The 15855-nt window shown below is 37.0% G+C and overlaps 1 protein-coding gene across 1 annotated transcript in view; it reads right to left on the bottom strand.

Annotated features, from left to right (window-relative positions):
• The window catches only part of LOC139724910 (sortilin-related receptor-like), a 140774-nt gene that overhangs the window by 105471 nt on the left and 19448 nt on the right, over positions 1-15855 (bottom strand). The window contains exons 3-5 of the mRNA XM_071636033.1: positions 11506-11667; positions 9506-9573; positions 2416-2599 (exon numbers count right to left, since the gene is read on the bottom strand). Coding sequence (XP_071492134.1) covers positions 2416-2599; positions 9506-9573; positions 11506-11667 — 414 coding nt within the window. The remainder of the gene's footprint in view (positions 1-2415; positions 2600-9505; positions 9574-11505; positions 11668-15855) is intronic.

Genomic DNA, 15855 nt, shown 5'->3' with positions numbered 1-15855 from the left:
TACGTGATAAAGTAGGGCCTAGTTCTTGCATGCACATTTCAAATTCATGTACATGTACATTGTAACTATCACGGAGGTTCTTGAAATCTACAAAAGTCTTATACAAGTTCAGACTTGAAAGAACACCACAAAGGTGATTTTTTTTTTTTTTAAGTAGCTTAGTACAGAATTATGGAAACAAGGCGAGTCAGTGAGTCACACTCACAGATGACTGACTATAGCTAATAGTCAGCCTTTTTGACACACAAGTTCTACACATATTTGTAATTGCACATAGTATATTTATGGATGTAAATTATGCAATGCAGACTGAGCAATGGCGATCGGCTCTGCCACACCAAAGTGATCTAAATGGCTGTGAAGACATCACTGTGGCACACCGTCAATTATAATACCATTTACTGTATCTACACAATAATCTCAAAAGAGGCATCTACTGTAAAAGCTGTTATTTTCGTTGAGGGTCTAATTTTGCAATTCACTGCAGGGCTACAAATTTAATAACTCTCAAAACTAATATTGCCACGCCCAAGAGAGCGGCATGCACTTAATGTACGAATGCCTCTATGTCAAATCTCGAAAACAACAGCTCACAAAAATGTCTGTGACCTTCTCATTTGCAAAATATCTGTACACAATTTAAACAACAACTTTTACAGTAAGTACATTATGTACACCATCTTTTTTTTTATCATGTAGAACAGCTCCATGACTGAAGTATTTTCACTTCATCTGTCATGTGTTTCTAATGGAGACACACATTTGTGAAATTATTTCCTTCACGGCGCATGAAAGTGAAATCGCAATTGCTGCGAGACAAATTGTATAAAAGCTTTGTGCAGATCAAAACGAATGCACGAAACACTTGATAAATGACAGAATGACAAAAAAAGAAGGTACTTTCATATGAGTTTTTGATACATGGATTTTTCAATAGCTGTGAAGGTCAGGAGAACCAAAATTGAGGGCTGACCATACATGTCCCAACATCAGATTCATGTCAAATACAAGTAATATCTTTTATCTCCATCAAGGAGGTTATGTTTTTATCGCCATTTGTTTGTTTGTTTGTCTGTTTGCAAAATGTTCAAAAAGTTGTGAATGGATTTGGATGAAACTTACAGGAAAAGTTGATAACGGCACAATGAACGAATGATTGAATTTTCGTAGTGATCTGGGAGTTTTCATTAATTTTTGAAGGATTTTTTTTTATCATTTATAAAATAGGGTCAAAAAACTTATGAGTTCAAGCTGTGCGCACTTGAGGTTTGCATGCGCGCATTATAAAGCATGTGCTCTGCTCAAGGCGTTGCGCAACACGCAGGAAGCTGATGAGTCAAACAATGGCTTCTTCCTTGAGCAATTTTCAGCATGTGTGTATGGGTGGACATGAGCTGCTTGGCAGAGGTCTGCACTCTCAGGAGTGCTTTTGTAGTTTTTAATAAAGCATTTGATGTCATATAATATTGAAAATGTAACATACAGTGTAGTTCTCCTTGTTGAGCCAAAGAAACCCTGTGAATTACTAAAAGTAGATATTGTGTAAAAACAGAAATTAACATTGATAATCAGATGTAATGAAACAAACACTTCCAATGAAAATGGCATTATACTCTATTTACTATGAAACATAGTCTACTCTGCCTGATATGAGTCTGAAATATAATCTATGAGACAAAATGAGACAATATGAGACAAAAAAAATAATAAAAATGTCGCTATGGCGACTGGTATGCCTCCGCCATCACATGGTTCTCCCAATAGGTCAAGAGTACGTCTTGACAATGTGAGACAACAGTTTCACATAATTGGCAAACAATTTTAATGGCATGTTTGTCACAAATATGTTGAGTGTTTACTTTCTTTGAACTTGATTTTATACGGATTAATGGTTAAAAAGTGCTCTCCACAAAAAGAGAGCAAATATTTGGCAATTGGACAATTTTCATTAGACTGTTGAGCCTTACAAGAAAATACCTTCAGGCATTGCAGAGATATGGGGAAATAGTGAAATTTTAAGAAGTAGACCTTGACCTTTGACCAAAAGTTGATAGGCACAACTTCGATGCCAAGTTTCATTAGCATTGCGTATCTCAAACGATTTTTAAGATACGCTGTCCAAAAAAATGATTATGGGTGGACAGACGGAAGGACGGAAAGACAGAAGAATGCACAGACAGAAGGACAGAAGGACAGACGAACAACCCAAAATCATAATGCCTCTGGTGACACTGGCGGAGGCATAAAAAAGAAAAAAAGTAATCTAGCATATTATTAATATTCCTAAACTCAGAACCAAAATAAATTGTAACTGAAAGAAAATTAAATGGGCATCCACAAATAAATACATTTATGACATAAACCATGTTTCATATTTATAAACAAAAATAATAATTTTTTCTTAATGATACTCACTTTTCCTGACTGCAGTCTCGTTGCGAAGAGGTAGTCGTCTCGAACCTCAAAGTCTTTCACTTCAGTTATAACCATCTCAATGTTGTCCTGGAAGAAGTCATCCGATTTCCGCACTGAGCTCGTCCCGTCCGTCTCAAGACGCTCGACGTAGATAGTGTCCACTGGATCCTTAGGCTCCACTCCCCTGTCGAGATAATGAATGGAATCACTTTTTAATGAAGAACTCACATTAACAGTTTCTATAGAACGACCTGAACAACCAGCCATCAATGCGCCTGAAATCCTACAAGCCAGTCGGGATGTCCCTTCCATCAATGGAACACTTTGACTCCAATTTAGTGAATGGCGCAGATGCTGGTCTGATGCTGTAGTGTTTCCAACACAACTCAAGTCATGTGCAACACCAACACTGAACCCGACAGCGAAGCCCAGAAATAGTGGCTCACCCTGAACCGCATCCGAACCCTCCATGCAAGGACAGGCCACCGTCTACACAAATGGGGGTTGGTTCTCGGCTAGCACGGCATGTGACTGCGGCCATCCTGACCAAACCCTGTGTCACAGTGCATGGAAAACTGCCACTTGCGGAAGTTCCCAGGCGGGTTTGAAGAACTTGCTCAAGCAGGTGATGCTGCCTTTATAAAACTGGATCCGCAGCTTAGATATCAACTTTGTCTATAACCCCTCACCCACTCCGTTGTATTGCATCATACAACAAAAGAAGATAGAATGGAGCTTTGCTGTGATAAACACTTCATGAAATATTGTTTTCATATTGGATGTAGTGAATGCAGAAAGGTTAAAGAGATGCTCTGAAAAAGTTTGAGGTAAATTAAACGATTTGTTCAAAACTTGTCACTTTTTACAGGTGTGGGTTTCTTCCATGTTACCCCCCCCCCCCCCCCCCCCCCCCTCTGGGAACTTGATAACAATTTGCGATGTCATGCAGTTTAGCGGAATACACAGAAATTCAACAAGAAAACAAAAATTATACAAACATTAATTTTTCTATTAGACAGCGACAAGGGCATTTGACTTCAAGTAGCTCATCTAGATGGCATAGAGAATAATTTTCAAACTACACACATATGTCAGCAACAAGCCCAGAAAATGTACTGATGTATTCACTATCTTTCAAACTGATAATATTGCTTGTGTCCACTTCACCTCCAACTTTATGAGTGTTTTTATAGGGAAGACTATAAATAATGTGCATTCCAAGAACACTCACAGGAAACTCTAAATTTAACATGGACAACTATCTAAATATGCAATGGAGAAAGAGACACTTTCACAGATCTAAAATACATTTTTTTTAAAAGCCACGCTTCCTCATTAACTTATTGAAATAAAAACCTAAAAACCACAAAACTTTATGACCACTGAGCTTTTTTTTGTATTGTACATAATGTACTTCTACAATGTATAGCAAGAGCTCAATTCCCCAACACATAAACATTTTGGGGCATTAACAATAGGTATTTCAAATAAAGTTTTAATCTAGCTAAAAGATTTAACACTTCAATATGGGCATATTGTCCTTGATGAAAAGCTTTTCTTTTTGAAAACCCTATTCACTTCCAAGATTTTATGACTGATTGAATTTTCATTGAATTTGTTGTGTTTTTCTCTGCAAGATATGCAATCAGTGCAACAGTTTTTCAAAGCAGAAAGTTTCCCTGTATTCTGAGAAGTATTTTGTATTCTGAGAAGTACATTTCCGTCTTTTTCTTTTCAATTGAGAAGACATGTGACAGTACTATGTGCAACAGTCACAGAACAGGATGGAAATGGGCAGTTCACAATGCCATCGGAATTCGCTCACTTCAAAGGAAACTCGGAGCAAGGCATTTGGTTTGCGGTTTGGGGGTCTGTGAATTTTTTTTTCTTCTCCTTTCGTTTTCTTTTCCGTTTTTTTTTTTTTTTTGGGGGGGGGGTTGCTGTTGTTCTTTTAGTTGCTTTTTCCTGTTGGAAGGAAGTACTGTACACCCATCTGAGGGCCATCACAGGTTTGGCTCTTAGCCTTCAGAGAAAACCGAGAGGAAATATGCACAAACTTGGTGTACATATTGTATATAATTGCCTTTTCTACAGCATTCTGCGAAAGGGTATGACGAAGCTGTAGATGGGAGATTAGACCTGGGGCCTGTTGCATAAAAGTTACTATTATGGTAACTTTGCCATCCAATGGTAACCTCCATGGAATTCTTGATTGTGATTGGCTGTTGAGTATCATTGCCATGGTAGTTACCACTGGATGGCAAAGTTACCACAATAGTAACTTTTATGCAACAGGCCCCTGATCCTCTTTTTGTGTGCTTCAATGCAAACCAGGATATTATACCTGAAGCACACAATCAAAGGACACATGAGCAGACACACATGATAGCAAAGAATTACATGATGTAAATCAATGCTCTTGACGTTCACTTTCAACCCCCCCATTTTTTCCTCACATTAAAGGTATTGTTTACCACTGGGAGCAGTGATTTAAAAAATGTCCATGTTATCACATTCAATAGATGCACACAATGTGTATGTAGGTCAGTTGTATCACAAAACATCCTACCATATATAAATTTCATAATGAAGCCTAAAATACAATCTGTAAATGGAAATATTACTATTTTTTCTCAATAAACTGTTCTGTAGATGGATTATTCTAGAAACAATGTTATTGTTCACATTTTGTATATTCAACAATACTTAACATTGAAATACTGATTAGTTGTTTCTATTGCTAACTCACATAAATTAAGAACTATTTCATATCTTTGCTCTTCACTAAATTCACAAAAGTTTCATGTAAACAATGCAACATTTTGGGTTTTACACTATACAACATGTACAATGTATCAGGGCAATTCCGCAGTTAGGTGGACATGACATGGATAAAAGAAATGTGCCTCTTTATCTTACTCTTTAATCTAGGTATCAACTAATGCCATGGATGTTCACCAATCATTATACTCTTTCAAATTCAGTAGATTTTATCTTTCGTATTTATTGATTTCGCGAGATCTAAAACCATCATTTAAAATGTACATGTGGGACTGGGGATGCTGAAATTCACTTAAATGCAAATTACAGTGGGTTCCTTTGAAATTTTTTCCTCAAAGTTTTGCTAAAGGGTAAAAGATAAATACATTTATATACTCTGGAAGTCATGTGACATTTTGTCAATTACAAAAGGGTGAAATGACCTGCGGAATTACTCCGGACAAATGTAACGTTACTAACCGTAACGTTACTAACCATGCTTTTGGGGGTCTAGCTAAGAAATTATTGGTCGAACTGCTAAAAAGCATTGTGTGAACATTTGTCATGATGCAATAATTGAAATTAATGCAACACTTTGTTTGAAGTAACTTGAATTTTTGCACACTTTTTGTTACAAGACTTTGATTTTTTTGTCATGTCCTTTTTTCGTAACGTTACTAACCAGCCCTTTAAGTTGCCATAGCAATGCTATTATTTCTTGGATTGTATTCATTCTTTTCTATATCATAAACCTGGGAATGATGAACATGTTTTTGACATAATTTTGGCTTGAAATGAATAAATGGTAATTTAGTAGTAAAAACAAATATCTAAATTTGTTCAAATGTAACGTTACTAACCGCGGAATTGCCCATCAGGACTTTGCACTTGACTTCCTTTCTAATTCTAGATACACACCTGTACCACACCAACAGCAGATGGCAATGAGCCATAGACTAAAACTACATGTACACTAGGGGGAGGGAAACTTACTATAAAAGGTCTAACCTCATTTTCATATCCGCTGATTAGAGTTGTCTAGTGTTCTGGATCACACAGAAAAAGGAAATGACAGCTTTGAGGAAGTCTTTATTTAAAACATATTTTAATTTGCTATGTGATGTCATATGATGTCATGTGATATCATAGTGTATCCTACTGATACACCTATAACAGTATTAAACTGGTCAAACAAAGATATGTACTGGTGGGACTAAGGCCTAAATGACTGCACACAGTCACAGCATGTACTCTCTGTATCCAGAGCTACCAAGTCTCACGCATTCTGCGTGAGACTCAAGCATTTAGGGGCCGTCTCACGATCTCACGCATGGCACCCATTTTTCTCACGCATTTGGCGAAGTCTGCAACTTGAGCCTATAATAAGGAGCATAGCTCAAAAGATTAAAGTGATGGTTGCAATTGAAGGTATATTTCCCTTATGTCTTTCAAAATAAGTAAAAAATGGTCACTTAAGATCGCACCATAAGGGCTAAAAATCGAAAAAGCTCCCTACCGTGGGAGGCCACAGGGGGAAAAACCCCTCCTACACCCTCGCTCGCATTCGCGCGCCAAGATGCCGAGCGATCGAGTCATGAAAATCTCACTCATAAAAAAAGTTTTGAACTTGGCATCCCTGTGTATCCTACACATTCAGTCAAAAAAAACCAATGTACATTTGTACAATGGATCTCCAATGACCTTCTTATGGTAATGCGACCCACACTGGCACTGAGTACTCTTTACGCAAGCTGGCCACTACAGTACCTCTGCCACTCAGCTGTGGTCACAAAAAGGACTGAAAACCCCCCACAAAATTTGAAGACACATCTCATCAGATGAGTCAACAGCAGAAGATACTAAACTAGAGAAGCACTTTGAGAGTGCAGACCTCCGCCAAGCATGCAGCTCATTTCCACCACTGATCTTGTTCTTTCATAGAGATTTCAGTGATTTCTACCCATACGTACTTATAGCATTGTGTGCTGAAAGTCGCCCGATTTCCCAATATAGAAGCCTTTGTTACGTCATAAACCCTCAGCTGCACGGCGCGCCTCGCCCTAGTAGAAACTAGAGCACGTTAGTACGCGCATGCTAACTTCAAATACGCGCAGCCAGCTAAGACTCCCAAGTTCATTGACCCTACCTGCCAAAATATCAAAAATCCTTCATAAATTCCCTAAAAATTCTTGGATCACTACCAAAATTTAATCATCTATTACTTGTATCATTCTAAACCTTTCCTGCAAGTTTCGTCCAAATCTGTTAACTACTTTTTGAGTTATTTTGCACAAGGACTGTAGGACAAACAAACACACAAACACACAAACCAACGGTAACGAAAACATTTATCTCCTCCCTTGGCGGAGGTAAAAATGTGTGATAGCAATTAATGACTATAGTACTGATCACACAAACTTCAAATGTATTGTGCATTGTGATAGAGACTGCATTTCTTTTTCACATAATCTCAAAACACCTACAGCGATCTTTTCGATACAGGCTCCTATACTATACATTTTGCATTGAGAAAGAATTATGCTGTAGGTGAAAACGTAACATTAATGCTCATGACAAGGTCCCCATTTCAAGACCCTTTTATTGAAAAAAAAAATGATCTTGATTTTTCCCATAGCCAAGAAAATGTTCTATCGTTTGTCGAGTCTGCTCTCAAATTCAGCACTGCCTTCTTGTTTAATATGCCACCACTAAAAAATTATGTCGGGTCACCAAATTTCCAAACAGGTTATCATTGGTTGGCCTGATCTGGCAACTTAAGATCAAAACGGATTGTTATTCTTCATTTTATTCTGGGTAAATACATTTCTTTTTGGGGGCGCACAAAACTTCAGATCTAAAGATTCTACTGGCCCAAACTGGCCACTTGAGAAAAAAGCAAAGTGTCAAGCCCTGGTATACAATTTATGTACATACAATGTATTGTAAATACAAATGTTTGACAAGCATGTTATAACAGTTTTAAATAGAGGTTGGAGTCTTCTTTCACACGAAGCAACACTTGGGCCGTGCTGCACAGAGATCATATCAATTGTGACAGTTAAAATATAAACATTTCCAATCAAAACAACTATAAATTCTGGCAACTAGCCAAATCCTGGAAGCTGATTGGCTCTTGCTTTGGGAGCTACCATGGTAACAAGACTGCCTTCTTCGCAAGAACCAGGTTATGATATGACTAAAGAGGTTCAGAGACGGAGTTTCAACTGGCCATATCTATTCAAATGTCAGTTTTTTGAGAATGTACAAAAGAATTCCACAGAGTTGTGCCTTTGATGATCGGGGTTCGATGCTGTCATCTTTCTGAGCAATCTGAAGAATAATTTTCGATGCTGAAGTAATATCACATATATTTTGCTTGATTGTACATCAAACAAAACTTTACCTCCAGATAAAGCATATTAAAAACAAAAGTAAATCCCATCCAGATATCTAAGCAAATGTGTGAATCTGAGTTGTATATTGGGAAAGTATCTGAAATTGTACCATCCTGCAACAGGCAATATGATCACTTCTTTCCAATTGGTTCTGACAAATGAAACTTATATGATGGTATAATCTTTGTAATATGTCAGATTAGTGTCCAGACATGTCACAGTCAAGTGTTATTAATCAATTTCTACTTCAGGATTGTTTGCACAATTTTCTATTCTCGCATCCCCATGTCTTTATCATAATCTACTGCTCATATTCTATATCGATGAAGGGATGGCAGAAAGTTATAATACCATCATAAATGACATTTATCTTCCTTTGAGAGTGACTGGTACTTGAGCAGTAAGACATGAATCCATTGTCTTCACATATTTGTGAGGCATCTCCAGTTTGGCTCATACTTCAAACATTTTTGAGTGGCAGAATCGAACATGGGATCAAAGAGAATATTAAAGGGGATGGCTAGTAACCGATCAGTGGGAATCAGTGGGAATGCTGAGGGATGATATTTCCAATCCTTGTGGGATTCATTTAAGAGTACATTATATATTTACTGTTGTGTGAAAATTATTTGCTCCAGAACGGTCTCATATTCAAGTAATGTGCAGATTAATGCCCCGTCACTGACCAGGCACGCTAACCTGGAAACATTACACTGCACATTACGTGAATATGAGACCATTCTGAAGCAAATAATTTTCACACAACAATAGATATAGAATGTACTCTTAAATGAATCCCACAAGGATTGGAACAATCATCCTCCAGCATTCCCACCGATTCCCACTGATCAGTTACTAGCCATCCCCTTTAAGACGGTTGGGACTCCATCTCCTGAACCTCCCTGATATATATGCCTTTGTTCACATTGCCTCACCAGTTGAAGCTCTTGACATCCTCCTCCACAAGTCTCCACGTAGCTCCAAAGTTCATTGACACGTACAACTGTAAAGAAAAGAATAGCACAGCAATATTGTTTGAAAATCTCTTCCTCGTACTGAGCAAAGACATTTTATAAGGGAAGCTGCAAGTTTCAATTGCATTCTAAGGACATGGATTTTCTTCGTTTTTTTTAAGGTTGGAAATCAGAGCACCAAATCGATATGAAGGCTAGCCTCTGAAAATCAACTGATGAGCAGAACCAATCAGTTATGTTCCCACAATACTCAAAGTCTGATGCATTAATTTCAGATCAGCCCCACTTACATGATTCAGTGAGTGTTAAAGGTAGATTTTTTTTATGCAAAATGTGCTTTGAAATTGAACAGCAATATAATATCATGTTATGATGTCCAATGCAGATGGCATCTTTATTGAAAAACTCTGCTCAGGAGAAGGGCAAATTACAGTCACCTTGGAAAAATGACTGATTCCTTCATTCCTACATGTATCATATCAGCCAATCACATGAGCTCCTTCTCTGTACGATGTACCACGACCCACGCATGCTGAATGCCACCAATTCAGCCAAAACATTTGGAATTCACATTTTAGGGCACTTAATATCTACAGTTGTACTGCAGTCTATGAATTCTGCTGGATGTTTGCTTAATGCATAATTTATGACACATCAGTTACGTTCAAACGGTGGAATCCCTAACCTCATGGATAGCTACAGGTGTATCACTCCTCAAGGCTAAGGATCACCATCTGAACGTATACATACAATGTACACATCTAAAATGTAACTACTGCATTGATAGCCACAGTGTAGATGTCAAATACTGTAATGTGTGCCTTGGCATGTCATACGTGCACATTATTACAGAGCTCTACAATGTACAGTATGTCAAGCTTTGAATATAGTCAATGGACTATTTAAACTGAATCTATGGTTTTCATTTTTAAATACTACAGTAGCTTTGTTTTGGCTATGGAGTTTCAGGCTTGCTCAATGACTTGTGAGGTACATACTCTTCATACATTGATTTACTTGAAAGCCAGCATTAATACCAAAAGCAAGAAAGAGAAGCAACAATGATTACAATTTAAAACTGGCTGATTCTGTAACATGATATATGGTGCTTCAACAGTCTTGGTTATTAAATGGCTTGAAATGAAAGCGAAACATTCAAGACCTCCCTATAAGTGTCTCAGTGAAGAGCTATTTTCAGATCTGCAACAATATTTAGGGCTTATTCAGTTTATACTGCACTCAAAATGACTGGTTTTGTTCTGTTAAAGCTTAAAGCTTATTAAAGCTAACTTTACGGCAGCACTGTTTTGTTCTACTGAAGCACCGGGAAACATAATTAATTTTTACTGTAGACATGAGTTTTCGTAGCTTATAAGCACAAGATGATCTATCTAGCACCTAATTTTCTTGACTGAAATCCATTCATCAATGTATAAAGTATTCACTACTGAGATTCAATCCCCTCAAAGAATAAATAAATCAATAATACACTTGTAACTATGATGATAATAATGATTACAATGACTTAAGTATTAATGGTGCTATTGATAGTAATATCAATGACATTATGAATGATAATAATAATAATATAACAAAAATTATGATAGTAATAATTTGAAAATGGCATCAAGGGGTTCAGCATATAGGATATGAATTTTAAAAATGAGTTCAAAAGCAGATCCTTGTTGCTTTCTAACATGGAAAATTCTGCCACAGGCATTTTCTTCTAAAGTACAACGTGTATTAAAACACGATGATGAAATCTCACCCGTTCACGTGCCATGCATCACAATGTGAAAGTACACAAACTGTAGCAGTGACTGGTCATATTACAAAGCAAAATCATGTGTTTGATAGGCAAAACAAATGACTGGCCACATGTAAATGCTCTCAACCAATCACATGATTAGGATCTGCTTCGTCATTTTTATCTTTAAACATAATCAATCCTCAGCTCGTACCCGTTTCCGTTCATCATTTTCATCCAGGCCGAGGACGATGTCGGGATTTGCAGCATGGGTGTAGATATTGGTGGGCTTGAATGGTGTGGAGTAGGTGTGGAACGTCTGCCCAAAATCCTCTGTTGTTGTGACAAGAGATTTGATGACATCGGTGAAGATGTACTGGAAGGGAAAAAAGAAAGAGAGAGGGAAAAAGAATATCAGTTTGGCATGTTGATTCACTCTGTAATTTCTTTTATTTTCAATTCAATTCAATTCACTTTGTAATTTCTCTTATTTTCTTTAATTTTCAATTCAATTTAATTTAATTCAATTCAACTGATTTCACATCTCTTAAAAATGCCCAAACATGATGGTAATCAATGTCATAATACAATTGTATACATGGAAACAGAACAAAACACACAAACAGTTCTTGGAATGTTACCATAAAATACAGAAAAATAACAAAATGGTAAAAAAAATGCAGCAGACAAAGAACTAGCTCCTATTGTATGAGACCAAATGCTCAAGGGTTGGGCAGCAAAGTGATTTTGACATTAGCAACAGGTGTCAAACAAAGCTTTCATTGACAGATGACAAACTGACAAATCCTATTTTCTAAAGCACTTTACATACCATACTGCATCAAGACTTAGTGTAGGGCTTACACGGTGTAGTTGTACTTGGTACAAAAAAAAAATACTACTATAGAACATGTAAAAAAAAATTCAAATTCATGAAATTCTTGCAATGATAGTTGCAACTGTTAATCAATTGCAACCATCTAAAGGTACAACTGTACAATATGCATAACTGTATGCATGTACATGTACCTGATCATCAGATCTTTACTGATGTACTTGACTGATCTTACACATTCAAGCTAAAGTGCACATTGATTTTTCTTTTTCTCTCTTCTTTTTTTTACTAACCACTTTCAGAGTTTGGCATCAGAAACAAACACAAATCATACAAGGCTTTATAAATGCTGATGAAATTTACCTACATGTACACTGTAGGACAAGAAGGAAATATCAAAGTTGTACTGTATGTACTTCAAATTGTATGTCAGTTCTATCTTAAACAATTTGATCATACAATATAAGTACACTGTGGGTTAGACAACTTGGTACAGTAGTACTAGTAACCAAGTTGCCATGGGTAACAATTTACAAAGGATGTGTAGTACATTGTACTGTACATGGTAGATCATTTAAATACTGTACTGCTATGAACCAGTTTAAAGTCGTAATGTACAACACAATCAACACTAACTACTGTACATGTACAACCCTATACAAGGATAGAGCCAGTGTGAAGAATATAATTCCCAAATCAGGAATATTTTACAATAATAAGCAAATAATCAACGTTGGTGAAGGTGATGGAACAAACTATCACTTCCGAGGCAATCTGGATGTAGCTATCTTTCCTCAGCTGCGCTTCGGAAAGATAGCGTACACATTCAGATCACCGAGGAAGTGATACAATACAGTACGCGCAATAAGAAACGCCTCCGTCAATTTCGTTTTCCAACGAAAGTTCGTTATCGATCGAGTAGCAACGAAATTTGGACGAAATTTGGACGAAATTTCGTTATCGATCCAGTAGCAACGATTCTGACGCTTTGTGGACGCATTTCACGCACGACCGCCCGCTCAATTTCGTTCGGCAAATGCGTTGCTCGTTCGGAAAATGCGTGTTCGGAGCTCGGCAGTTTCGTCCAAATTTCGTTAAAAGCGTCCGTGATCCAAGGCGCACATGGAATACAGTACACACGTGTGTGTGTGTAGTGGCCACATCCACAGCCGCTAGCCGGCAAGAATCACTGCAAGATTAGACTCAACAAGTACTAGTAGTAGCACAGCGGTCGGGAATGAGAACAGTAGACAGGCGTGGAATTCACCTGATTCACATAATACTATTAAGAATGGTAACATGTATACATACATCGATGCCGTTTTCATTGAAGCAATTTGTAAAAGTTTTAGTTTCCCTTACCCTAGCTGTAAGTACGGCACCGTTAGCAGATTATTCACTGCATTTGTAAGTCACCTGATACATCACATGTTGGTATGCGGGCTGCATGTAACCAGGGAATGTGCACGTGTGGGAAAGGCGAGTGCGCCGTATGTGCGTCGCAATTGCCATGGCATGGCTCGCTCGGCTGAACGAAACAGAGATGTACGATACATGACAAGACCCAGTATAAGGCCTACTAATTGTTCACGTGTTGTTTTTTGTTTTTTTACAAGCAGAAAATAAACAACTGTTGATCATGAAATAGACTAAATTACCAATCAGAGATCATTCGGGTTCATAGTATTTAAGAGAAATCACGCAATTTTGGCGAGGGTGAACCCACAGGAACCCACAGGAACCTTATCGTAGAATGCCGACCAAAAAGAAAATGGTTTCACTAAAATTGCGTGTACGTAAAATCCATTTGAGTATAGAAAGAAAATTAACCCCCAAAAAGAGAAAAAAAGAAATTAGAAGGATTTGTTCGCCGTTATTTGGTCATTATATATATTTTCTTTCTTCAGCAATTGCGCGTTACATTGCCCGTTTTTTTATTGAATCAGGGCCCTGTTGCATAAAACCCTTACCGCTGGACTTACCGCTCCTTTCTATGCGGTAAGTCTTAAATCAGCGGTAAATTTTATAATCATTGATGCTGACGGTAGTTTCTATTGAAATTCAATGGTAAGTTTTATGCAACGGGCCCCAGAAAAGCAAAAAAAAAAAGTAATATTCAAAACAAGACAATAAGTTTAATTCTTAGTTTGATATCGTTTATTTCTTTATTGGACAGAGAGATAATTCAGACGGTACGTGGAATTTTCAAAGCGACTAATTCAGACTGATTCTTAGTTTGACTTGGCTCTTTCTTTCTTTCTTTTTTTATTTTATTTTTTTTTTGGGGGGGGGTTTGAGGTTCATGTTCGTTGTACCCATGCACCCATAAGGTTCATTAGGACGAAAATGAAACATTCAGATACACGCGACTTCCCTACACGAAAAATAGATGTTCGTAAATGTGATAGTCAAATTATGATTCATAATTCGAAAATGCACGAATGTTTGTGATTGGATAGGTGCGTTATTGTCGGATTAGCAAACCTTCGGAGTACTGTAGTATCGAGCCTGTTGTATTCAAGGATAAACGAACTTTTGAAATAATGAATTTTATATTCAGAGTAAGACAATAAGTTTAATTCTTATATACCTGTAGTTTGACATCGTTTATTTCCTAGTTGTGAAGCGGGAAGCGAGAGATAATTCTGAAAAGAAGTATATATACAGTCATGCAGACGGAACGTGAAATATTCAAAGCAGCTATGAGATTAAATCTTAAGTTGTTTATTTGTTTGTTTGATTGCTTGTTTGTTGTTATGCTCAAGCGTTGGTGTAATTATATATACATTTTTTTTTTTTTTTTTTTGGGGGGGGAGGCATTTTTGTAGTACCCAATGTACGTAAAGTTCGCTGATGCGAAAGTGATAAAATGTTCCGTAACACGCAAATTCCTTACACCTTGTAGATGTTCGTACCTAGTGTGAAAATAAAATGTATTACTATTATTTTGTTTCCCCCATTGTTCGATGGGTATAGCAAACCTTCGGAGTGTCAATCCTTTCGTTTTCGGATAAACGAACTTCCTTAACTCACAACACCATGTTTCAGAGTAACAAACTAGTCATTATTTTATTCGGGCATTGGGAATAGTTCAGGAATAAAATATAGAAGGGAGGAAAATCTTTAAGGCAAGAATTACGATGGATTCTTAGTTTGAAATCATTTATTCATTTCCGTGGTGTTCATTATTCCGAAAAAAAGAAAACGGGTGCGCTATTCCGATGGTTACGGCGTTATTTCGAATCCGAAACACGCATATTCCTTGTGCCTATCCATGTTTGTTGATTCGAAAATGTAATCATGCTGCGGGTAATTGCTATAGGGGGCCATATATTGTTTTATTTCTGTCTATTGTTATATTATTATTATCATTATTATCATTATTATTATTATTATTATTATTATTATTATTATTATCATTATTTTTATTATTATTATTATTATCGTCTTTAACATTATTCGTCGGTGTTTTCACGAACCGACGCTATTTCGATTTTGGTCAAAATTTTCAAAATCGAGATATTGGTACCAAATGAAAGTGCTTTCAAAACTCTACCAAATCCCAAAATTTTAGATCACAAAATTAATCATTCTTAATTTTATCAAAGAAAGAAAAAAACGACGGTACTTGAAATATCGAGAAATTGAGAAAAAGGGGTTTCACGAACCGACGCAGTAAAGATACGCCGGTTCGTGAAACCCGAATTGCTAGGGTGAAGAGCAATGCGG

Source organism: Diadema antillarum, unplaced genomic scaffold (assembly GCF_040938485.1).
Source record: "Diadema antillarum isolate AM-2024a unplaced genomic scaffold, OU_Dant_1.0 seq00000003_RagTag, whole genome shotgun sequence".
NCBI lineage: Eukaryota > Metazoa > Echinodermata > Echinoidea > Diadematoida > Diadematidae > Diadema > Diadema antillarum.
Note: the sequence above shows the minus strand (reverse complement) of the source record. Positions and strands in the feature narration are given on the sequence as shown.